General features: G+C 36.9%; 1 protein-coding gene across 6 annotated transcripts in view; it reads right to left on the bottom strand.

Moving 5' to 3' along the window:
* LPIN2 (lipin 2) overlaps positions 1-25,154 on the bottom strand; it is an 81,160-nt gene that overhangs the window by 13,527 nt on the left and 42,479 nt on the right. For all 6 annotated transcript variants that reach the window (XM_072828941.1, XM_072828938.1, XM_072828942.1 and 3 more), the window contains 7 exons: positions 23,187-23,387; positions 16,534-16,629; positions 13,249-13,559; positions 7,688-7,795; positions 6,896-7,022; positions 5,712-6,057; positions 2,724-2,823 (listed from right to left, as the gene is read on the bottom strand). In XM_072828941.1, coding sequence (XP_072685042.1) covers positions 2,724-2,823; positions 5,712-6,057; positions 6,896-7,022; positions 7,688-7,795; positions 13,249-13,559; positions 16,534-16,629; positions 23,187-23,378 — 1,280 coding nt within the window. In that variant the 5' untranslated portion in view covers positions 23,379-23,387. The remainder of the gene's footprint in view (positions 1-2,723; positions 2,824-5,711; positions 6,058-6,895; positions 7,023-7,687; positions 7,796-13,248; positions 13,560-16,533; positions 16,630-23,186; positions 23,388-25,154) is intronic.

Genomic DNA, 25,154 nt, shown 5'->3' with positions numbered 1-25,154 from the left:
TGCAGAATTAACTGTGAGTATAGTAAATATGTCACATAAAAATCACCACAGGCATTCCCAGTAAGACAAACTTTTCAACTATAGCCTTTCTGATTTTAATTAAAGGAGTAAAAGAGTTATAACCATTTATTTACATCTCCATGATGAAAATGACAGAGTAATTAAGAAAAATCTGATGTTTGGAAACCTTTGATCCTAATTTCCTAGAAAAAGCTGTGGTACTATATACATCCTGTAGAAAATTACTATAGTTCAGAGTTGTCTAGGCTTTTCTAAATTCATCTGTTACTTTGCAAAGTAGAACAAAGAAATTAAGAAGGAGAAAATTCTCAGGAAGTAGACGAACCTTGAAAAGAAATATTTTGAGAAATAAACTAGAAATAAACTATTCTTACACTAGTGAGGTTCAGGACTAAAGGTTAAGTTATTCAATATTTTCATTTTTCCAGAGGGTAAAGGCACAGAAGCCGGGATTTAGAAGATGATCCTGAGGGTAACTTTGTAACAGAGCATAAACCTGAATAAAAAGGAACAAGGAAATAGTACCTTAAGTTTCTTATTCATATTTTTACTGCTCCACGCCCTCTGAATGGACATTTAATGTCACAGTGAGAAACTGTTCTAGAAGTTTCAAATTCTTTTATTTTATTCAAAAAAACAATATACTTAAATGTATGTGATCCAGTGAAGCTTTATGATCTTTTTTGGGGGGGGGGGATTCCTCAAATTTGAGCAGTAGGTGGCAACAGAGTATGGATAGGCCATAAATAGAAAGCAGTTTCCAAAGCTATTATGCTTTGCATTTGAACCAACAAAAGATTTAGGTTTCTGGAAATTTTCTTTCTTAATAGCAATGCACACCTATACCGCGATATTGAGATTAGATCAACAAAATATTCTTTTCACTGGAAATAGTGAAAATGCCAAAGCCAATGTAAAGCAACAAAACCTGCTATGTTGGAGTCAGAGGGCAAAGCTGACCCCTGGGTAAAACACAAACAGAAAAATGTAATGTGTTTCCACTTTCTCCTGGGCCCATGGCTAGATCCCCTTGTAGTTAGGTGTGATCATATAACCGAGTTTTCAGATGTGGACTAAAGGGGCGTTCCATACCCTTCCTAAGCCTGGCTCCTGAAAACTCCCCTATGTGAGCCTTTCTTTCCCTACAGAGGCCCGAAGGGAACAGTGGAGACTCAAGATGGAAGAAAAGCTTGTGTTCTTGAATCCCTGTGTGCAAGGTGCCTCACACCAAACACCAGCACTGGAATATCATGTGAGCAAGAGATCAACTTCTATTGTGGTAAGCCACTGAAGTCCTGTGTTTTGTCAGAGCAGCTAGTGTTATCCTAACCAATGTAACCTCTAAATACATGGAGGACGCCATCTGACTCCACATGCTGCCAAATCCACTAGTGATGTGATGTATATTAAAGTTTAACTATAATTAAAAATACTGGATACTCAGTCAAGATGACATGGATCATGAAAGTTAACAAATGTTTGTAAGCATTACAACAGTTTTACTACCTTTAGTTATAAAATGTCTCAAGACATAATTTGTTCAGGAGGGAATAAACTAACTTGGTAAATATGCAATGACCCTATGCAGTAAGGTCCTGTTGCATTAGTTCCTCTCCTTTTTTAATAAAATCAATCCACTCCTCCCCTTTTCTTAAAAGGGAAACTAAGACATCAATCCTTGGAACACTAATAAATAAGGACTGGGAAATCTGAAAGTGATAATTCTAAGACAGCTACATTTTCACTTTCTCACTGAAAAAAAAAAAAAAAAAAAGGAGGACTTCTAGTTCTTTCACCTTAAAAACGAACTATGACTTTATGTGAAGAAGATATTTTAAGACAAATTTAGGGCAGAGAGGTAGGAAGGAGCTTTGAGAACCTTCCAAAAATATCTATAAAAATTTTTAAACATCATTCAATCTCCATCTTTCCATTTTAAATAAACACTTAATAGATTTTTCAATAATTTATTTAGAAGTGTTTAATTATGTGTGCCTATAGCTCAGTATATTCAAACCATACTTTCTGTGAGGAAAAAGTAAACTGTTTTTTTGTAATCACAGAATCTTCTAATGGAATTTCCCTAAGGATAGACATGAACTTTGGACAACAGTACAAATACACTATATCTGAGGTTTTAGAGTTCTTCAAAGAGGGAAAAGGAAGGAGGGTGACAAACGGTGACAGCTCTAGAGAAAATGTGGGGCACACAGACTAGCTGGTGCCCCACATTGGTGGTGTCTCACTGGGCCCAGCCCAAGTTCAGAAAAAGCCTGGGAGCTCAGACTCACTGAAGGAGTGGAGACATTCTTTATAAATTGTTTTTGAATAAAGACATATTACCTTTAAAATACATAATTAATGAAATAATGTTAATGAATTTTCCCAAACATGTTGAGTTTATATTAATGACTGTAATTAATCTGAAGTTATAACCATTGGTGGTATAACCTTACATAGGTTTAACTAGTATACCTCTTCTCATTATATTGAGAATTTCTCCCTAAATAGGTAAATTATTAGTTTCAAATCACTATAGTCCAAACAAAACACAATTTCTGAATTCCCCAAAATCTGAAGCAATCATCCAACTTAGCTAACGCTCACCATAACCTTGCTCTTTTTTCTTAGAATGTTTTGCTTTAGAAACAGCCATTATATTTCACAGCTGTTTACCCTTCAACATGTAAGAAATACACTACCTTTTAGGAAAATAGAGCGCTGCAACTTCAGGTTCTAGAGCCTTTAGGTCATCCAGGTAAATATCATCAGGTCCCTGGTGCTGGCTTCTTTTGTGGACGCCTATTTTTATAAGAAAAACACATCAGTGGTAAAAACTTGTTATTTATAACTCTGCAAAAAAACACAAAAAGGTTTGCAAACAAAACCAACCATAATTCAAACTCCATTTTATTTTTAAAGATGTCAACTAACCATTCACTTGTGTTGGTTCTTAACCATCCACACCAATGGAAGAGAAATTCGGTGTTACGCACATAACAGTTGTACAATAAACATGTGCTAACTTATTCTTTCATTTGTTGTTACATGCATAATCCTAGTCCTAAATCATTTATATTTGATGATAAAGTTTTCTTATGGTATGAAGAAGCATGACGAAACCTGATGAAATCACTGGCACTGAGAAAGAGGCCAGTATTCTAAAACTGTGAGGGAAGGGTTGCTAGAAACAGGACAAGTCACATGGTGTCCAAGTATCACCAATAATTACTTTCTGACCACAAAAGGATAAAAATCTTTTTACAATGGAGAAATCTGGCAGACAACACTTTAAACAAATGGTTGCATTAAGAATCATGAGTAGTGGGACATTAGGAGATGCTGTATGAAATACTCAATATATCCCACAGGTAATCTTCAACTCAAAAAATAATGTTTAACCCAAATCTAATTAACCCTCCAGATTTGTACTGCCCACTATAGTCAGTCACCAGTGTCCTAATCTGAAGGGAGCTGTATAAAATGTGTTTAAAAATGTGTAAAACACATACCAGGTTTCTAAGACTTAGTATAAAAAATGTAAAGTAGTTCAATTTTTATATTGATCACATGTTAAAATAATAAATGCGGACTTACTAGCTCAGAATATATTACTAACTTAATTTCACTTATTTTTAATGTGAGAAGATTTAAAATAACATACGCAGCCACTGCATTTCTACTAGGGAGTGTTATCCTAAAGCTAACTTCCAGTTTAAGGAAATATGGAGATGTCACCTTGAAAAAAACTATCAGATACATCCAGAATGTGAGAAAGCATGCATGAGAATCGGCTGGGCTCTTGAAGAGGTCAGTATCACGGGGAAAGAGGGGGAAAGAGGTGTAGTGGTGTGTGTATGAGAGTGAGGGAGTTTGTATGTGGGGGAGGGCTGTTCCCTAAAAAGTTAAACACAAGAACCAAATGCAATAGTAAACCTTGATGAGATCTTGGTTGGGGGAGGGGGATGCGTGGACTGTTAAAAAGCCTTTCTTGGCACATTTGGGGAAATATGAATATGAATTACTTTAGATGATCATGGTCCTGTGGTTATGAAGACAACGTTCTTATTCTTTGAAGGTGTATCTTACGGTATTTAAGGGTAAATGTCATGATGCCTGCAAACTGTTTTCAAATGGTTTAGAATAAAAAGAGAGAGTGAGAGAGGAACAAAGCAAATATGCATTAACACTTTCTAGTAAAAAGCTGGGGGGAGAAAGAATCAGGCCAAATGAATGGTAGAAACTACTCAGCGTTCCTATCTCTAGTCAGTTCCTACGTTATGTGCTAAGAATAGGGGCCATTATTTTCTAGACTAAAACAAAACATTCACCCTGAAAATTGGATTTTCCTTCCTTAACAGTTCTCAGAGGAGAACACATGGGTATGGGCCTTTGGTTGCCGAAGTGCTGAGTTATGAAATAGCATGAACCAAGTTAAGCTGGATCATCAGCTGGATGTATTTGGCCACAAATACCCAAATTCTTTTATTTTAAATAAGTTCTTTTTTAAAAATTTACATTAAATTAACATATAGTGTATTATTAGTTTCAGAGGTAGAATTTAGTGATCCATCCGTTGCATATAACACCCTACGCTCATTCCACCATGTGCCCTCCTTAATGTCCATCACCCAGTTACCCTGTCATCCTACCCACCTCCCCTCCAGTAACCCTCAGTTTGTTTCCTATAGTTAAGAGTCTTTTATGGCTCACCTGTTTTCGTCTTTTTATTTTTCATTTCCTTCCCCTATGTTCATCTGTTTTGTTTCTTAAATTCCACATGTGAGTGAAATATGATATTCGCCTTTCTCTGACTAAGTAAGTTATTTCTGAGTGACTCTGAAGGTCAATACTTCAGGTGGTTATTTATTAAGTTAGTTTGTGATTATCTAACCTTTGTGTTAAAATTTTTTAAAAAGTGAAGTAGATATTTGGCTATTATGTGATAGTAGGTATTTTTAACTTTCAGGTAAAGTTTTACTTCCCTAAAAATAGGATCCAGGGCCAGTGCTCAGACAGTGAGTATGTTCTGACTCTTACTGTACTAATAAGTGTCAACGGCCAACTTTGTATTTTTAAATAGTAAAAATGTTCTGATTTATTTAACTTGTATTCCAAAGTGAGTTGTTGAAGAGTCAGACCCAATCTTTTATATGCTTCAGAAGGCAATAATGAAAGAATAGAACACATACTAGTCATTAGTGCATTTATTTATATCCCATGTTACTGAAAAAAAGAAAAAAAAGGTACTTAATTTGGTCTCACCTAATCAGATGTTTCAGGTGAAAACATTTTTCTCTCATCCATTTTTTTTTCTTTTTGAACACATAATTTTTGAGGACTCCACTTTATTGACATACTTTGTCAAAGTATTGACATACTTCGTCAATAAAGTGGTTAATTTTATGCATTAACTGATTTGAACATGCTCATTAATTTTTTTTCTCAATAAATGCTTCCCAAGGATATACTGAGTAGGAGCAGTCCAGAGAGAGCAGAGAAGTAGAGTCCTCCTGCAGGGGAATGTGTAGTGCAGTGGAGAAGCCCTATTGCACAAACAATCCTAACAGTTTGTGATAGGTTCTGATCAGGGAATACAAATACAAAGGTAGCCACATATCATTTAAAACACTGAAATAATTTATCATCTAAATTTACAGTACTTGATGCCAAATCAAACAAATGATTACCTTTCTTCTTTGATGGTGAGTCTACTTTCACTGCAGGTTTTGATTCTGAGGGGGTCTCCACTAATGATGGGTTAGGAAGGTGCTCTGCATCTAACATAGATGAAATCTGAGGAGGTTCCAGGGGAGGTTCGAGAAGTTCTGCAGCAGAAGTTGCATTGCTCATCTGCTTACACAGGGCTCTGGGTTTGGGTTTCACTATGGTACAGACTGTTTCTCCCATAGAAACATCTTTTTCAACTGCATTTATGAGGTTGTCATCACTGGGAATTACCCGAAAGTGAGTATTTTCTGAGGGTGTAATCGTAGCTGTCCTAGGATGATGGTCAGATCGCTCTCTTTTGCTGACCTAAAAAAAGTTGAATTGTTTAAAAATTATAACGAATGCCTTTGAAAGTAGTTTAATCTATTTCTTAAGCTAGATGCAGGTAAATGCATTCATTTTATTTATAACAACACATCTGGTAAATACTGTGATTTTACGTGAGATAGTTCATAATTAGGAACTGGGAAAAATTAACCACATTTTGTTCAGTTATCATAATATTTACAAGAGTTCTATTTCTAACTGCTATACTATGAAGTGTTAAACACCGGAGAAGACTAAGGAACTAGGACAATTTTTGGATGCTAAGATGGAGAATATTCATTTTCAGGGGGAAAAACTTGAGTGCTATGTGAAAATTTAGCCCTGCATGGACTTATCTCAAGGCTCTGTTAAAATAGCATTAAAAGTGGGTAGTCAAGTCTCAGTGCTTTGCTTTTACATATAAGCAAAATATGTAATGAAAAAAAAACAAATTTAGAGGGTCTAAATATTCTTTCTCTCAAGTAATGTATCTTTCCAATTCTTTCATTATGAGCTGGGAAAAAAGCTTTCATCATCAATTTCCTATGTAAAACTTAAGTGTGGAAATTCTAGTTTCCTTTAGGTGTCTTTTAATTTTCCTTCTTAAAATGTTAATTGACATTATTTACTAAATAGAAACACACAAAAGAACACTGGATTCTCCATCGCAGTTACGAAAAATGTTAATTTTTGTTTCCTCACATGACCACATGAGGGCACTATCATCACTTATATTCACGTTTGCTGGCTCAGAAATCACTCCTCCCCCCTTCACTAAAGGACAGAGACATCTCATGGGTTTTTATCTAGACATATTCCACAGGCAAGTAAAGAGTACCTTGGTGGACTCTGGGAACCCTCCCCACGTCCACTCCATGTGGGACTCAGATCTGAGCAGGCTCTCGGCAGGTTTCACCTCCAACTCTGAATCACTCTTAGGACATACTGCTGCTGGGGAATAGGGGCTATAAATAAACACAGGACAAAGAAATGTGATGCCTTTAAAGTCAGGAACTTCAGTTTTGTTGAGTTGGACAGATTAAAAGAAATATGTTTGAATATTTCATCTTTATCCTGACACTATAAAGACTCTATTGAAGGGAACATCAATTATTTCTTCCATTTGAGTTCTTTAATAATAAAGACACCACCAACCAGTATCTACTGAGGACTTGCTGGGTTCGCTGTAAATACTTTATATGCATTATCCCATGGATTCTCACAAGAAATCAACGAGAAAGGCAATTTTATAGGAGATGAAATGCACAGATAGGTTAAAATAATTAGTACGTGAGAGAAACTGGATTGGGACATAGAACAAAGTCTGACTGCATGTTTCTTCACATTATCTAGTTACGGTTAATAGCTGACACTTTAATATTAGAATTTAAGAATTGTAGAAGGCCACATTCTATGCTGATTATGCAGACCTACACTGACCAACACAGTGAGGATAAGTCAGATTAAGTTTAGGAGCAAAATAATTATTCAAGAGGAAAGGTCCATATTCATGTTAAAAGTACTTATTCATTCAGTTCTCCTGTATGAGAGAAATATTACTACTACCAAATAACAGAAAAGCTATTTAATATATTTTTCCTCAAAGAAAATAAATTTTGAAAATACTTACTTGTCTAAAGGGGACCAGTCTCCATCAGATAAGGGGTAGTGATCCCCAGAATGGAAGAGCAAAGGCTCCTTATATTCATCTTCCTTTAAGGAAGCATTTGAAGATCCTCTGTGAAAGAAAAAAAACAAAGTGAGGAACAATGATATTATGTCAGCTTAAAAATATCCCCAAATCTACTGATAACATTGTCTAGATGATACAAATGAAGACAGCCAAATAAGTAATAACTAATCCTCATAAGAGGAAAATATGAAGGAGAAGGGAGATTACTGATGCCACCCATCATACACTAATGCAATCACTACTGAAGTATGGGATAAACAGGAAGAACAGAAAAGATGTGATTAAAAATTCCCTTAGGGCCCTTCAGGGTAATTGATTCAAAGGCTAGAAGGGGAAAACGAAGGCTTTATGTATATTTCATTCAATCCTTACAAATCTGAGGTAAGAATAACCTATCTTAGATATTAAATAATCAAGGATCCAGAGAAGTTTAGTAATCTACCCAAAATCAAAGAGCTAGTAAGTGGCTGAATTCAAAACAAGTAAGCCCTTGTTCTTTCACTATACTCCCCTGTATATGACAGAAAACATAAGACTATGAGCTGACGATGAGCTGTAGTTCAAAATTTCAAAAACACCCTAAAAACTTAAAACATGCAGAACTTATTTTTTCTTTTTGTTTGGGCCAAGAATTACCTGAGAACTTTATCCTTATTTAGAATCTACAAGATGTGGGGATATGAGGAAAATGATACAAAAATAAATGCTTTTAAGATTCATACAGAGACTTCAGAACAATAGGAGGATGAACTGATGCTGATAAGCTTTTAATTAATTTACCCTTTGGTTTTCTTAAATTTTCAGTTAACGTAACTAACTTGCCATATAACCTTGAAAACATCCCTCAGAAGCACCATGGGCCCCAGTTTTTCATCTTCTTTGGAAATTTATCACTTGTTCTATTTCAGAGTCTATATGAGATTTATGAAGTATATTATATGTTGGGAACTCTGAAAAGTATAAAGAAAAGTACAAATAAAAACTCTGAAAAGTATAAAGCACTATAACTTTCCAGTTCAAGAGCTTCTTATAGAAAATTCTACATTCTACCAGGACAGATATTCTATGTAAAATGAGAATATCCGTATGACTTAATTTGGTAGACTAAAAACGGAGAAATCAGTTGATTAATTTTTAATATTACCTTTCTTCCTTTGTATCATTTAATGTGCTCTGCTTTACCACTATGTCTGCTTTGTCATAGTTTTTCCATATAGCTGCGTCATCTAACTTAACGTTTTCCTAATCTTCTTTCTCTCAAAAGAATTAAACTCTGACACAATACCTCATTCAAGGGAAGAAAAATATACTTGAAAAAGGCAGACATCTAGGTAAAAATACTCTATTTATTAAAAAATGAAACTCAAATGATAAAAACTGTAAAAAGGAAAGCCAGATGCTTATCAACAGTCCTCACTTGACAAATTTGAAAGCATAAGACAGCCTGACCCATCACTATTCATGTATTTGAAAGCGGTTTGAAAAGAACAATGTAAAAGTCATAAACTTAATTAAAAATATTTTATATTTTGAAACCTATTTTGCTGCAGTATAAAAGGTAAGACCAGAAGAGTTCAGCGGATTTAGTAAAATACCCAGAGAGACAGAAAGAGAGAGAGAGAGATTAGAAATTAACAACTTCAGGGAAGATATGAAATGGTCTTCTCTGGGGATAGCTTGACAAAAATAAAGCCCATTAGTTCAGACCCATTAGATGATGGAAAAGGTTGCTGATGTTGAGGTTCCCTTCAGTCCTATGACTCATTAACTAAACCAAGACTTCTAAAAACTTGCTAAGTGCTTTTCAAAATGGCATATATGCCTGAGAGCATTCGACAGTGTAGGCAGACCACAAGAGAGTAACATAAATGAAATACATGATATAAAGATAAAAGGTAGTGTAAATATTGGAATGTGAAGACAACAGTGTGAACACTGGCTATATGTCAAGATACAGGACCAATACACACATTAACGCTGAACAGCAGAGAATTTGCAGTAAACAGTTTAACACTGAGTCAAGGTTGGGGGAAGTGGGAGGTTCAGTTGCTAAAGTTCATACTAAATGTATATAATAGAGCAATTCAGCATTCACAGATGCATTTAACAAGGCTTCAAATTTAATACCATTTTATAAACCAATTATCTTTCCTATTCAAAAGCCAACAGAGGTTACATGATACAACTGTCAAAATTCACTCGACTGCATATTTAAGTTCTATGGATATTACTGCATGTAAATTAAACCTCAATTTTTTTTTTAAAAGCAGCGGGGAAAATCAAAAGGAAGCTAAAATAAATGAAAGATTAAATCAATTTTCATCTATTTAATTGGTGGTATATAAGAGATAAATGGGGTTGCTAACTACCATGACCAAAGATCACTAACTCTGTAAACAATGTCTATCCTCAGCCTTACCACAGTATTGGTCAATTAATTTCAGTATGGCTAATGGTCTCAGTTTGCTTTTGGATATAGGGCATTTCCCATAGAAGATAACATGGTAGGACTGAAAGGAGCCCTAAAATGTTTCTCTGTCTACTGTGTCAGAAATAAAGGGGAGGTGGTGCCTGAGTGATCAGTTGGCTAAGGGTCTATTGACCTCAGCTCAGGTCTTGAACTTAGAGTTGTGAGTTCAGGCCCCACACTGAGCTCCATGCTGGGTGTGCAGCCTACTTTAAAAAAAGAAAAGAAACGAAAAAGAAATGAAGGGGAGAAAACGCAGACTGTAAGATTCCTGTCACCAAAGAAGAACATGGAGGGTTCTCCAGAAGCCAGTTATTGATCAGGAGATGAAGTATGCAGCCTCAGGGCAACAGATGCTGTTTATAAAAAGTCTTATGCTCCCTGTACCTAGTTTCCAGATATAACTTACAAACATGTCTGCTTTGGGGGATTAAAAAAGAGACTCCTTTCTGATGATGTAGTCTTAATTCTCCATTTTTAACAGTGCTGGGATTGTGCTAGAGCACCATCCAATTTGACAAGTCTCTTCCCTCCAAAAGACTACTCAGCCTAGGTGCAATGTTTTTAATACACATACACTAATATAGTCATTCCATCTTCTGGAAGGACAAACAAGGCTTCTATGCTATATACAAGCCAAAGTCTATCTTGAGGGAGAGACTTAATAGGTATAGTTTACACAAAGCTCAGTATAGTTTCAGGCTCTCCAATTTTCACCAATGTGTCTCTTTTAGCTGTGCAATAGCAATCTGCTTTAAAGAATGATTTCATCTCTCACCTGCTTCCTTCAAGGAGCCTCAATTAACCTTAATTCTATTCCATCGAAATTCTTGAAAAGCAGAGAGAATGCTATTTAAATAGAATGTTATTTATTAAATTAAAATAAAAACCAATTTAAGAGGGCACCTGGATGGGTCAGGTGGTTAAGCGGCTGCCTTCAGCTCAGGTCATGATCTCAGGGTCCTGGGATTGAACCAGCAAGTCTGGCTCCCTGCTTAGTAAGGAGTCTTCTCCCTCTCACTTCTGCCCTCATCTCCCTACCCCCTGGCTCATGCCCTCTCTCTCAAATAAGTAAACAAATAAAATCTTTAAAAAACAAAACAAAACCAATTTTAGATGTTTCTCTGGAAACACAATTTTTCTTAAGTGTAGGGGCCCGAGCAGGGGAAGATATTTGAAAGTTGTAAACTTCCCAACCCCACCTAATTTCTAGGTTGCACAACTGCAAAAGCAGTTGACTTTCCATTCTTTTTTCTCTGATTCTTTAACCTGTTTAATGTACTGTTAACACTTCTGATCCTAAGTATCTCCCCCCACCAGTTATTTTAGAATCTAGATACTGAGCTGGAAGGGGCCTTGCTAACCGTGTAGTTTAACTCTTATTTTATAGATTAAGAAATAAAGGCCCAGGATGCCTGGGTGGCTCAGGTGATTAAACATTTGACTCCATTTCAGCTGAGGTCATGATCTTAGGGTCATAAGACTGAGCCTGTGCTCAGTGGGGAAATCTGCTTCTCCTCCCTCTGCATGCTTGCTCTTTCAAATAAATAAATAAATAAATCTTACAAGAAACAAGGGCCCAGACCAGAGTTACAAAGTAACTGCTGTTCTACAATCCAAAACATAATGGGCCTCATCTTCTAGCTTTCAGCTCAGAGCTTACTTCAGTATACATCTGACCTGAATTCCCTTAACTGTTCTATTTTGTCCTTTTTTTAAAGTCCTGATTTCTGTTGGCTACATAATTAAGCAGATCCTGTTTTAAAGAAATTTTAGGAAAGAGCTCCTCCAAGTGGCAGTACCGATGATCCATGGTAATCTAAAGAAAAAGCAAACCACCAAGCTCCTGAAAATTATTACAATGCCCTAGTTCTAAGTGCATTCAGACATGCCTGCTTACCAAGCAAGCAAGGTTCTGGCTCAAAGAGAAAGTGGACAACCATTTGTAACTGTCAACCAAATCAGTACTCTGACAGATTTGGCTAACTCAGCCTTTTGTACAATCTGGAAAAGTATGGCATGCACTAATATTTTTGTGATGCATTCACTTACAACACTCATTTATAAAATTCCTTTAGAATAATGATTCTTGTGCATTTAGTAGGCAATTGAATATGTTTTAGAAATATTTTAACTTCCTAAATTGAAGCTGCAGATTGTTCCAGAATTCTAAACTTTGTTCAACTGTGTTATAATAAAGGATACATGTCATTAAACTTTGAAGGCAAAGAGTTACTTCAGGTCCTTTCTGGTGGATCTTGGAAGAACTGCAAGTAGAACTTTAGGGTCACTTGTGGGCAGCAACTTCTTGTCCAATGCTCATCAATAAAGTAAACCACCCTGCCGACACACACATGATCCTCTTCCAATGCCAGAGCAACCACTGAACAGGTCTAAGTTAACCTTTTAAAAATCAAAATCTTGAACAAAAAAATATATGTTTTAGCCCCAACTTATACCTTTTAAACCTTAGGCACTGCTGACTTGAAAACTGCCATATATTTTCAAGTTCTTCTACTGAGCTGGTAAATAAGAAGTAATCAAGATTTCTCACTTAATGACAAAAAGCCTCCATTCCTCTTCAACTTACTAGGAACATTTTTGTGATAAACTCAAAATAACTCTAAACTTCTCAGAAATAGGTGAGATACCAAGACCAGGACCCCACCGAGTGGAGATATACACTTAAGGGAGCCCCAGGGCCAAGTCACTAATTCAGATCTTCTTTGTGACCTGTAATTCATTTGGCTTTTGGAAACCTACTGGATGGAAAGATATGCACTGCTGGTCTGCTCCAAGTGACATTTTATACCACAGCAGGATGTCTGATGGCAAATTTTATAGAATAGCAGAAAAGAGAAAGGAAAATGCCTCTTGCACTGATTCCACAATAAACTGACCTGGGGAAAAACAAATCCAAACTTCACCCTGAGGATCCATGGAAGAAACAGCAACTTGCCATACCTGAGCTCTGCCCAAGCTCCTGCATAAAGCACACACAGATGCCCCGCACTTGCACAAAGAGCCCTACCTTGCTGACTGGGCCGCCTTGTCATCATCAGAGCTCATTTCCACATCCACAGTATCCTCTGCAGCAGGGGAGGCAGGGGAAGCATTTTGGTCTTCCTTCTTACTATCCTGTTTGCATTTCTTTCTCCTTCGTTTTTTCTTTTTCACAGAACTTGAAGTGAAAACTGTTTCTGTTTCCAAGATGTGTGAGATATCTGAACTCTGAGATGGTCTTTCATTTCCACCAGATTTCACCAAAGGAGCATCCATATCTTTAAAGAACTGGTCTTCAGTAGGAATTGGTGAGGTGGCAAGGTAGGCAGGAAGTTTTTCCTTAAAGAGAACATGGAAAAAGAAAAGTCCACAACAAGTGGACAAAGAACCAAAAACAATAATGAACTCTTTGTGTATCTAAATTCACAGTGGCAGAAAGAATACACAGTCCCTAAGTAAGAAGAGTGTCTTATACTGAACTATGGCACTGCCCAGTCTACTCTGAATAGGCCTTTACCCTGGTACACACAAATAGTTCGTTTGGTCCATCTAACTGAATGTATTTGAAGGAATCGATATACCAAATTAGCACAAACCCACAACAACTGTAATTAAAGCACAGCCAAGTAAACTCTCTGTAAAGGGAAGTTCAAAGCGGCAGCAGCATTCTACAGAGGCAATACAAAGCATTCTGTCAAGAACTTACGAAGAACAGTAGTAACAGGGAAATAAGAAGGCAGGGATCTGGAACATCCCATCAGATGGGGGCAGCAGGACAGGTAAGTGAAGTGAGAATCTATGGTAAAATCTGTGTTTGCTAAATTAAATGAGGGTGGAGGAAGGTGAGTAAAATAGACAATACTCTGTTAACAAATGAAATTAGTGGATTTTAAAATTGCAATGTATTTAAGACAGACAGACTTTTAGGAATTCAAATGACGAAAATAAGACCCAAACTCATGGGATGCCTGGGTGGCTCAGTCGGCTAAGCATCCCGCTCTTGATTTCAGCTCAGGTTATGATCTCAGCGTCCTGGGATCGAAATCCACACTGGGCTCTATGATCAGCAGGGACTGTGCTTGAGATTCTCCCTCCCTCTTTCTCTGTTCCATGCCGCTAGCTTGTGTGTGCACACACACTAATTAATAAATATATCTTTAAAAATAAATTAAGTAATTAAACTTGTAGTTTAATATCAAATAAATAAATGATCATTTGGTGTTCAGAAAATTAACTTCTTAGTCACTGACTTCATCCCTTTGTATCATGGGGAAATGGAAGATATGTAATAGAGGTATAAATTAACCTCAAATAACTTAAAATTTTCGAAAGTTTTTACATAATCCTGAAAATGAGTGAGTTTCCATAATTGTTCTAAATCAAGCTTTTGAATTTGGCTTTGGTAGACATATTACACCAAAGCCAAAATTTTGTTTATCCAAGCAAAATTTACGTTCACCAGCAATATATACTTACAGAGAAACTGTGACAATAGGATATTATTCAGCATGCCCCCACGGCACCCAAGTGAGGGGCTGTGGTCTCTGACTTTTGGGGCCTTTTAATTCAATGGTCCTTGTTATAAATAAAGTTTATTGGTGCTTCTTAAAAGTTATGTGGTCTCTGGTGGTGTTTCCTAGTTCTGTTATAGCCCTGTTTGTAATGTGTGGGGTGGGCGGATGAAACAACCTAAATCTCTGTAAGCATTAGATGGTTAAACCATTAGATGGTGCCTTCATACTATGGATGACTGGGCAACTACCAAAAGGACAGGGATAGATCTAGAACTACTGGCTTGAAAAGGATGCTGACAATATACAGTTTAGATGAGCAAAGTTTAAGAGAAATAAAAATGTAAATAAATGGAAGCCAGATGAGTTTTGGTAGTCTATTCCCTTTAAACTATAAACTCTTGTAGGTTATTTTGATTAAAAAAAAAAACAAAACTATAAACTCCTAGAGGGTGGGGGCATGTTATATTCAATAGTACATGACATCGAGTAGTAATTTCAATGCTGTTGGTGAATTAACTTTTTTTCATTTTAAGGAGAAGTACACTATTCTAAAGAGAATGTGAACAATTTGATGATACATGAATAGAAAAAAGAGGCTAGAAAGTTGACACTCTTCAAGTTAACCTTGCTAAGTATAGTTATAAATGGAATCATCAGAACTAACCACGAGAACCAGATAACAAATGATCAATAACCCAGTCCTCTCACTTGTTTATATAAAACCTAATCAATCACTGCTCTGAAATACACGATTTTAAGGAACAGATCAAAACACATCAAAAATATTTATTCTTGTGATAACTCATTTACTGTTTCATTCTGCCTTTTGCTTCAGTCTCTATCCAGGTAAAACTTTGCTCAGGCCAAGTAAACACAAACAAGGTAATATAAAAACAAGTAATTAAGGTACTGGAAAAAATACTGGTCTGGAAAGGTTCCCTTTCATAATCAAATTTTGTAATGCTGCTCTACATATTGACATATAAATTGTTGGCTTCTCTCTAAATTAAAAATGATGAAGGATCTCATTCTGCTATTTTTTTGTGACATTTTTTTCTTTGTGAATTTTATGACATCCAACGAGCAGTTCCATCTTCAAAACCCCCAAAAGTAATCCTGTATCCTTAATAACTTGAAGGCTGTCATTTTTGCTAAGATTTTAATCTTTGTGCTAAAAGCTGTAACGAAGCCTCTTCTAAGATCCACGTTAACTCCATTAAGAACTGTTTACCACCATTCACATCAGTAGATGGGGGTGGGTAAACAAACTGCTCTTTAACCGAAAGAAGCCAAACATGTAATAATCATTTAAAAAGATATAGGCCAATTAATTCAAATCTTTTGAGACCATAATAAACTAACTCACAAGACTATTCAAGGTTAGAGATCCAACATCCCTAAACAAAATGGTAAATACGTTTTCCAAGTTTAAAGGTCACATGTACAAATACACAGCCTGTAGAGATACACCTTCATTATTTAGGTGGAACTGAGAGTATTCAAGTCAAGGTGTAAACTCTAATAAATACTAAATAAGAAAGCTCACTAAATACAGAAAAAGAGCAAGTGCAAAGGTCTTCTACATGCTCTCTGTACCCTGACACTTGGTGTGAAGAAAAGTTCCTCACTCCTCTAGCTCCTTTCTGACAACTTAGCACTTCAGTCTAAAACTAAAACTTGTTTAACCTGCAACAATCATCTCTGCAACCATGAAAACTGCTGAACATTATTTCTGTTTTGGGACAGGTCCTGGAGGCCTGAATACAATCTGCAAAGTGGATGTAACCCACTAGACTTACATATTCCTCTTCAGTCTCCTCCACAAAGAAAGCTTCCCCATTGTCACCCAATTTCATGTGAAGATCCACTGCATCGCCATTGATTTCTATATCAATCTAAGAGGACAAATAAAGTGTGATTTAGTATTAAAACTTTCATTGAAGCTAAACCAAACCTAAATTCTGGGTTCTCAAGCCAAACTTAGTACTGAGGTTCCTAGACTGACAGTCCCAGAGAAAACACTGCTACTCGCCCTAAATACCATCCTACCCTAAAGAACTAACCAGACCCTGGGGCAGGAAGGGGATGGATTAACAGGGTATCGAAAGAAAATGTCTTATCATCTATTTTTAGAACATAAAATGTTTTACTTAATTTCCCAAATGGCATAAAATAGGGGAAATATTATCAATAAGCATTTGAGCACTTTCAGAGTTCTAGCACAGACAGGCCTTACCTGGCATGGCTCAGAAAAACTTACACATTTCAGTTACTGTGGTATGTTAACTGTAACTTTCTGTAACTGCAGAAAGTACAAACTTCACTGCCTGCTCTTTTGTCTACAAATCACTAAATAAAAACAGATGCCCATCATGATCGGTAATCTATCATATCACTTTTCAAAGTCTGTTGGTTCTATTGGTGACTAGTCAAAGCATATATGTTATTTGATTCAGACACAGACAGCAAAGCTTATAGTTCTAGTTGTCTTCTTGTCTCCCACTGAAAAACCCATGTGACATTTTATAAAAATGGATAATTAAGAGGAAACTAGCCAAGATCAAAGTGCAACCTAATGAAAAGTAATATTACTAGAAGTAAAATAGAATAGCTGACTTAGGAATGGTGACCCTGCTACCATTGGAAAGTCTCAAAATGTACAACCAGAGAATGTAGTAAAAGTTAGCTTATCCACACAAAGGAGGAAAGTGGCTGTGACAAAAGGATGAAGATGGCTTAGAGGAAGTGATACAGGAAAAAAACTTCACATTGAAGGAACTCTCAGATATACTTCATGATATCAAATGTTCCAAAGAGGAAAACCTGAAAGCTGATCCAAACTATATGATAATCTGCCAAAACAAAGAAAAGATGCTTGTTCCATATCTTAAGTTTTACATTAAGAAGATAAGCATTGTTCAAACCAACTAATCTTGGTAAGTTATTTTATAAAGAAATACGACACTTTAGTTCTCCAAGTTTCTAATGTTTTAAATTGTGACATAGTAAACATCATTTTACTATTTTTCATTCTTATATATTTATAACCGACAGAAATGTTTAAAGGTTTGTAAAAATCATAGAAACACCCTAATTTTTCTCAATTATTAAGTTTGCTTTGCATGGTTTCAGCTTGCTCAGTCATGTCAATGATTTGTACTACCATGCAAAGAACTGTTTATATAGAATATTAACTACTTATCACTTAAAAATAATGTAATTTATTCATCTGTAGATTGTGAATATCTTTAAATACTTTATAATAAATGAATATTAACTTCCAAACTTTTTTTAGAATTTTTTTTTTTTTTTTTGTATGAGAAAGAGAGAATACACAAAAGCACTCAAGGATGAGCAGGGGAGAGTCAGAGGGAGAAACATACTCCTTGCTGAGCATGGAACCTGACATGAGGCTCAATCCCAGGACTCTGAGATTATGACCTGAGCCGAAGGTAAATGCTTAACTAACTGAGCTACCTAGGCGGTCCCCAACTTTCAAAACTCTTACAGATAAACTTGTAAACTCCAGTTAAGACTGGTTCAGGGGACATAAAAACTAAAATACAGAAAAATCTAATATAGATATAAATAGAGCAGTCCACAATCTAAGTGTACTTAGCTTTGCAAGGCCCCTATGGTGAGAACAACTGCATGGTCTGTTGGGTTTTTCCCAGTGAGGACCAATTATCCCTTCTGACACTGAGTGTTGGGTCACATCAGGTCATTGGAGGTCATTAGTTGACATATGTTGTTGAAATACTTGTTATAAAAATCCTATATATATATAACCACACTGAAGGGTAAGGAATATAACCACACTGAAGGATAAGGAAGAAAACTAATCTAAGTGGAAAATGGTATTTTGACTAAATATTCTAAGTCTAAAGACAAAAAGAAGTACAAACCAATCCTGTAGTAATTTTTTTAAACAAATCAGAGGTAAGGGTTAGCAGTTCTGAAACTATTTTATGTGTATTCTAGGACTTAATAAGTAAACATATTGTAGATAACAAGAGGCATGTTTCTCATTGTCAGAGAAATAAGGTACGAATAAGGAGATGAAGAGGAACCTTCTGGTGATAAATTGGAATCAGTGGGAACTCATGATTTTTACAGATGAAGGTGTGTATATCTCTGTTTGTAGATTTTTCCAGCTCTGCCCAATGACAAGTCCTAGGAGCAATGACACCTTAATTAATAATGAGCACATCTAGTGACTAGATTCTTTGTTTCTAGATAGTATTCTCTATTAAGAGGAACCACCATTCCTCAGAGAAACAATATAACTACAGGTAAAGTAGATTCTTCTGGAATAGCTTATGGTGTCAAAAAATAAGGAACTGCTTAAAAAATGACAAGAGCATTTCAAAAAACTCAATTTGAAGAACCAAACCCAGGACAATGTGAGCAACTAAATAATGATAATAACAGATTATAACTCACAGAGTAAAATTAACATTCAGAAGTTCATACTGATTTAAATAATTGAATAAACAAGAGAGAAGGAAAACTTTTTGATACAGTAGTATTTCAATTAATAAATGCACTAGGAAGGATGGAAACAGAAAATGATTTGGTAAACACCACAGTAATAATAATTTAGCAAACACCCCAGTAATAATTGTTGCCTGCTGATTCATCAGTGTATGGTAAAATTCTTGGGTAGAAGTATGATAGAAAACCGGGTGCAAGTCTCCCAAATTTCTTCCCACAAAGAAATTCATAGTGGAGAATCCCAGCACACACTATCGACGTAGGGACCAACGTTGTTAACGTCACCAGTAATCAGACATGGCACCATGACTGGTTTCCTGAGATGATGCACTGAGAAGGGCATACTATCACTCTGTTATTCTTCCCCAAATGAAAAAACATCAGACAAACTGAGGGATAATCTACATAATAACTATCTGTATTCTTCTGTACTCTTCAAAAATCAAGGTTGTAAGTAAAGACAGAATGGTTAGAGAATATAGGTGAAAGCAATGAGAGACCCTGGATAGGATCACAGACAAAAAGACGACAGCAGTGGAAATCTGGCATACTCATTTTGATGTACTACTCCTTGTAACTTGGTATCTAAAACAATACTCTCATCTATATAGTCATATTTCCTACCCTGTAGCTTAAAGTTGTTCAACATATATGACTGAGATGTTGAAACAGAATTGATTTACTTTTTAGAATTACTGGCTTGTAGGAGTGCCTGGGTGGCTTAAGAGGTTAAGTTGCCAACTCTTGATTTCAGCTTACATCATGATCTCAGGGTCCTGGAATGGGGCCCCACTTTGGGCTCCATGCTCAGTGGGGAGTCAGTCTGAGATGGTCTCTCCCCCTCTGTCTCTCCCTCTGCCAGTGCTCTCTCTCTAAAATAAATAAAATTTCAAAAAGAAAAGAAAAACAATACTGGCTGTAGCAGGCCCGTTCTGGCATGCCATTCTTCAGGTAAGGGGAGTTCTCTGGGAATCTAGTCATCCTCTATTTCAGACCATCTGTTTCAGGTGAGGCTTCACAGTAAGGAGGTTGGGCTGCTGTCTAAGCCAAGCCAATCAGTATATTCCACCCCAGCTATAGTGACTGCTCTGCAAGATATATGTGACCCAAGTCTGACAGGGAGGCTAAAGACTGACACTTCTGTAGGAAGAAATGGGTCTCTACTAGGTTGCTGAGTTCCTGGGAAGTAAGTCTGCAGGTATTGTGGCATCTTGCATCAGAGAGCGTATGTGCGTGTGCGCGCGCACACACACACACGCGTGCGCGCGCGCACACACACACACACACACAAAGGGAGGGAGGGCTGAGAGGTGGGAGGAATAAGAGTTCTGGTAACACCCTCAGATTCTAAATAAAGCCCTGATAACTTCAAATGCTCCTAGACTTTAGTTATGCAAGCCAATAAATTCCCTTTTTTGCTTAAGCTAATTGCAAGGTGGACTTTTGTCACCTACAGTGGAAACTTCCTGTCTAATACACTGGGTTATTTAACTTCAGTAAGTAAGTAAATCATTAGTTTTGTGTTAAATCAACAAAATTAATATTTAAAAAGTATCAACTGCAGGTTTACCTTCTGAAATTCAATTCCTGAGTTACGAAGTATACTGGGAATATTGTGTCCTATTTGATAGAACAGATCAATGGCAGTGGGAAAATTAGTATATTCTTAACTCCCTAACCAGAGGCTTTAAGGTGATTATGATTCCAAGTCCAAGTCTACCACTTCATAGGTGTCACCATAATCGGGGTCTTAGTTTAAAATCAATGAATAGCTTGCCGTAATCCAAACTGACCTAAAATAAGATTTAATCCAAATTGCCTGAGTATCTCAAGGGAGACAAGGTTTCAGTTTTACTGTCATAGGAAAGCTGTGTTTTGGTTAAATAGCCAAATTTCCTCCCAAATATATCCTTTTGGATTTCTGGGATACTATTGCCAAGAAGTAATTTTCTCTTTTCCCATGTCTTATGGATAGATTCCTATTAAAATCCAAGGTTTTTGGTTTTTAAAATTTGTTTATTCATGAGAGACACAGAAAGAGATGCAGAGACATAGGCTGAGGGAGCAGGCTCCCTGTAGGGAGCCCAATGTGGGACTCGATCCCAGGACCCTGGGAGCACGATTTGAGCCAAGGCAGACACTCAACTTCTGGGCCACCCAGACATCTCTAAAATCCAAGAGTTTGATAAGGCATTTAACCCAATCATTTGGGCAGCCTTGTACAGACACTGTACCTCTTAATTAGAGGCAAAAATCATGTAGAAAGAGGTTTGTCTGTCCAGATACTATTTACAGATACACAAATGCTCACATATACGTTAGCCTGCAGATTCCATTCTGAAAGGCCAGAAGACTTAACTAATCTGCTGATCAAAAAAACTCAGATCACAGAAAAACAAAAGTGCCATATCAGCCATTTTATGAATCAATCTTTGCACAGCTCATGGCAAGTTTCAGTGCATAAACAGTCTGGTACAGATTCTCCTAGAGCATATAAAGTCTGAAAGTACTACAGGTTAGTGTTACTGGCAAGAAATAAAAAATTCCAAGAAGCTAACCTGTGGCTGAACACTCTTTTGCAATGGAATGTTTCCAAGTTACTAAAAGAACTGCAACTGGTTTTGGTTTCCAAAGGGTGACTGAACACAGGCCAGACCTCACAAACCCTGCCACCTGGCAACGTGGCTCTCCAGTGGAAAACTGATTTATAACACCTAAAAGAAAAAGATGTGTTTTGGCAGCGGGGAGGATAACTAGCTGTGTGAAAATTCATGAACATTTTCTTCCATTCGCAAATAACCTAAGTTTAATTAAAATAGAGAGAAACTTCTATTTTAAAGAATAAGATTGCCTATGTAAAATAGCCAAAATCTGAAAATAGATGTTTCCAACTTATGCCAGTGGTCCTCTAACATATAGTTCTATGCTCCAATATGGTGTGGATCTTTCATCGTGCTTTAAAATCCTGACAAAATCTCCCTATATTGTTCAGGTAGATCATGTGGGGTAGGAGTAGAAAGAAAACTACTACTATGTACCCGCAAGGTTTTATTATACCAGCTCAGAATTCTATTTATTTATTTATTTTTTATTTATTTATGACAGTCACAGAGAGAGAGAGAGAGACAGAGACAGAGACATAGGCGAGGGAGAAGCAGGCTCCATGCACCGGGAGCCCGACGTGGGATTGGATCCCGGGTCTCCAGGATCACGCCCTGGGCCAAAGGCAGGTGCTAAACCGCTGTGCCACCTAGGGATCCCCAGCTCAGAATTCTAATTCGACTGACAGCAAATACATGAACAAGTCTTCCCATTGCTGCATTACTTGAAGGAGAGAGGATGTAGGAAAAAGGCAAACCAACACAAATTATTTTCTTTCTGAATGAATTTTCCCCATAGTAAATAAAAGCCAATAAGCCTATGGCCTGTAGGTTTGCATTTAGTAAGATACAGAGACAAGTCCTGGTATCACTAACAAAATTTAGATACAAATAAGATTTAACAGCTTTGTCAAAACAAATTTGGCATTAATTTTGTTTAAATAAATGTAATGTATTCCTGATTACATCAGTCTATTCCATTCACAAATGGTACAAAGGCACTGCCCTAAATACTTTAAAGTGCTGTATAAGGTAAAGAAATTTTCTAAAGACATCTAACCTTTCCCATTTATAATCTCAGTTTCTCTATTTTGTTCTTCTGAGTTGCAACAGATAAGATTATCAAGATAATTTTCAGCCTTTCTCCCTCTTGGAGAGACTTTCTATAGTAAGGCTTATATTCAGCAGCAATTTCAAAACAATACATAAAGGTTGACTTCTCAGACCATTACCTTCAACATCATACAGGGCACCTCCCCTTCCACCCAAAAAAAGCCCAGAGAGCACAAAAGAACAATTTATTATTTTATTATGTAATCTTTCACCCTCCTTGAGAACAAGATGTCCTCTGCACTTACCACTTTCTCTTTGGATCTCAGGACCCCCAGCTTCCCAAACCGAACGTGGAAAGGTGAACACTGATAGGTGCCATCCTGCTGCCGCACCACAATGACATCGATGCACCCAGACAAAGTGGCTTGGTTAATGCCCTTGTAGAGTTCCTTCACAGTGACAATCACCTGCCCAGCCAGCTGTCCTACATAATTCATGGTTTGAAACTATAACGACAAGAAAAAAAAATTAGGTAAGATAGTAACAATGAATGTGAATCTAATGACAGAGAAAAAACACTAATACTTGAAAGTATATTGCACATTTATCATATTACATATTATTATTAACCTTGCTGATTTCGAACCAATTAGTCTCACGCTACCACTGTTTTTACACATTTCTATGCAAAGAACAAAATCAGATGTGGTCCTCTTTTGTATCTTGAGAGGCTGTCCCAGCCAGGGCCCTCACACATGCGTAAGTTCCTTTTACTTTTCCATCATCACGGATCCTGCCAGCTGCCAGTATGGGAAATTTCCCCCTAAAGTTTAGAATCTGCACAGAACCACCAAAGAACACAGACTACCACCACTGCCCTCTTGCCCAAGAGCCCTGGGAACGTGGGGCAACTGCATTCACCTTGACCACAGCAGCCAAGCAGAAAAAATGACCAATGACCACCTCCAGAAGAAATCGGAGAACAGGCTGTTTCTACTGAAGACAAATAAGTGAAATGCATTTTTCTATGAAACTATTAATAGAATATGGTTCAGAGACGGGTTAGGTTAAATAAACCCTGGGTGGGGGGAAAAAAAAAAAAAACCCTGGGTGAGGTAGATTAGCCTAACCTATTTATAACATTACTTTTATCAAAAATTCCCTCAATACTTGAACACAACTCACTGGAACATTTTCATGTTCTATAAAGCACAAAAAAGGCTCAACCATAATTAACTAGTCAAAATCAGAACCACTAGGCTATGAAGAACTCCTCCTTTGAAAGGGTCAAAGAAAGACAGGAGTGTGCACCTGACCAGGGCTGAGGGACAAGAGGAAATACTTCCTCTGTGCCCCACAGTCATGTGGCTATAGCCAGGACTGTTTTTTTGTTTTTTTGTTTTTTTGTTTTTTACCTGACCAACAAGTTGGGGAGCCCACCATATAGTATGTGTTGAGGATTAGTGGGGAAGTCTCCTTGAATCTCTCAACTCTTTTACTAATTAGAAAAAAAAACAGGTCTTCTCCAATCTTAAGGTCGTAAAATCTTATCTCCAGTTATCAAATACCACACCATATTTCATTCACCAGACACTGATACCCTTAGTATTATGTCAAAGCACAATTCAGCAAGTCATTCTCCTGGGGACAGGAGGGACAAAGACCAAACAAGAGATCCTCCACAGCTCTGGCTAATCCAGAAGCCAACTTTTACTTAGAGAACAGACAGATTATTCCCCAGGTCATTCATCACAAGTACGGTTGTCTCTTTAAACTCAGTTTTTCAGGAACCTTAAGCTCAAAGTCACATGCTCAGAAAAGTAACTCAGAAAAGAGCTCATATTCATCATATTCTGTGTTGTCAGAAGTCCAAAGCCAAACTGAGAGAAAGAATGTTACTTCATCAGGAAAACTCTGGGGCCTTCCAGGACATCTGCCTCCAGAGAAATTCCCCCATCTCCTTAAAGATGAGTGAGTGCCTGCTGGCAGTACCCAGATTCCACTCAACATTTTTTCTCCTCTTATACAGAGATGAACATGTCATCAAGACCTATCCGTTTTACACCATTAAGCACAGCCACAATAATTTTAACCTAGAAAAAAACTTTTGAATATTTTAAAGCTAATGTTATCGTGGCCTCAAAATGTATCTACAGAAGAGATGACTTTGAGGATGTAAACTAGCAGCAAACCTTACTACTAAATGAGGTAGTATCCTTTACAAAACAGTTACAAGTTGGTGTGATTTTGGTTTTAGAGTAATTCTTTTTTTT

Source organism: Canis lupus, chromosome 6 (assembly GCF_048164855.1).
Source record: "Canis lupus baileyi chromosome 6, mCanLup2.hap1, whole genome shotgun sequence".
Taxonomy (NCBI): domain Eukaryota; kingdom Metazoa; phylum Chordata; class Mammalia; order Carnivora; family Canidae; genus Canis; species Canis lupus.
The sequence above is the reverse complement of the archived record's forward strand: the minus strand, read 5'-3'. Positions and strand labels throughout refer to the sequence as shown.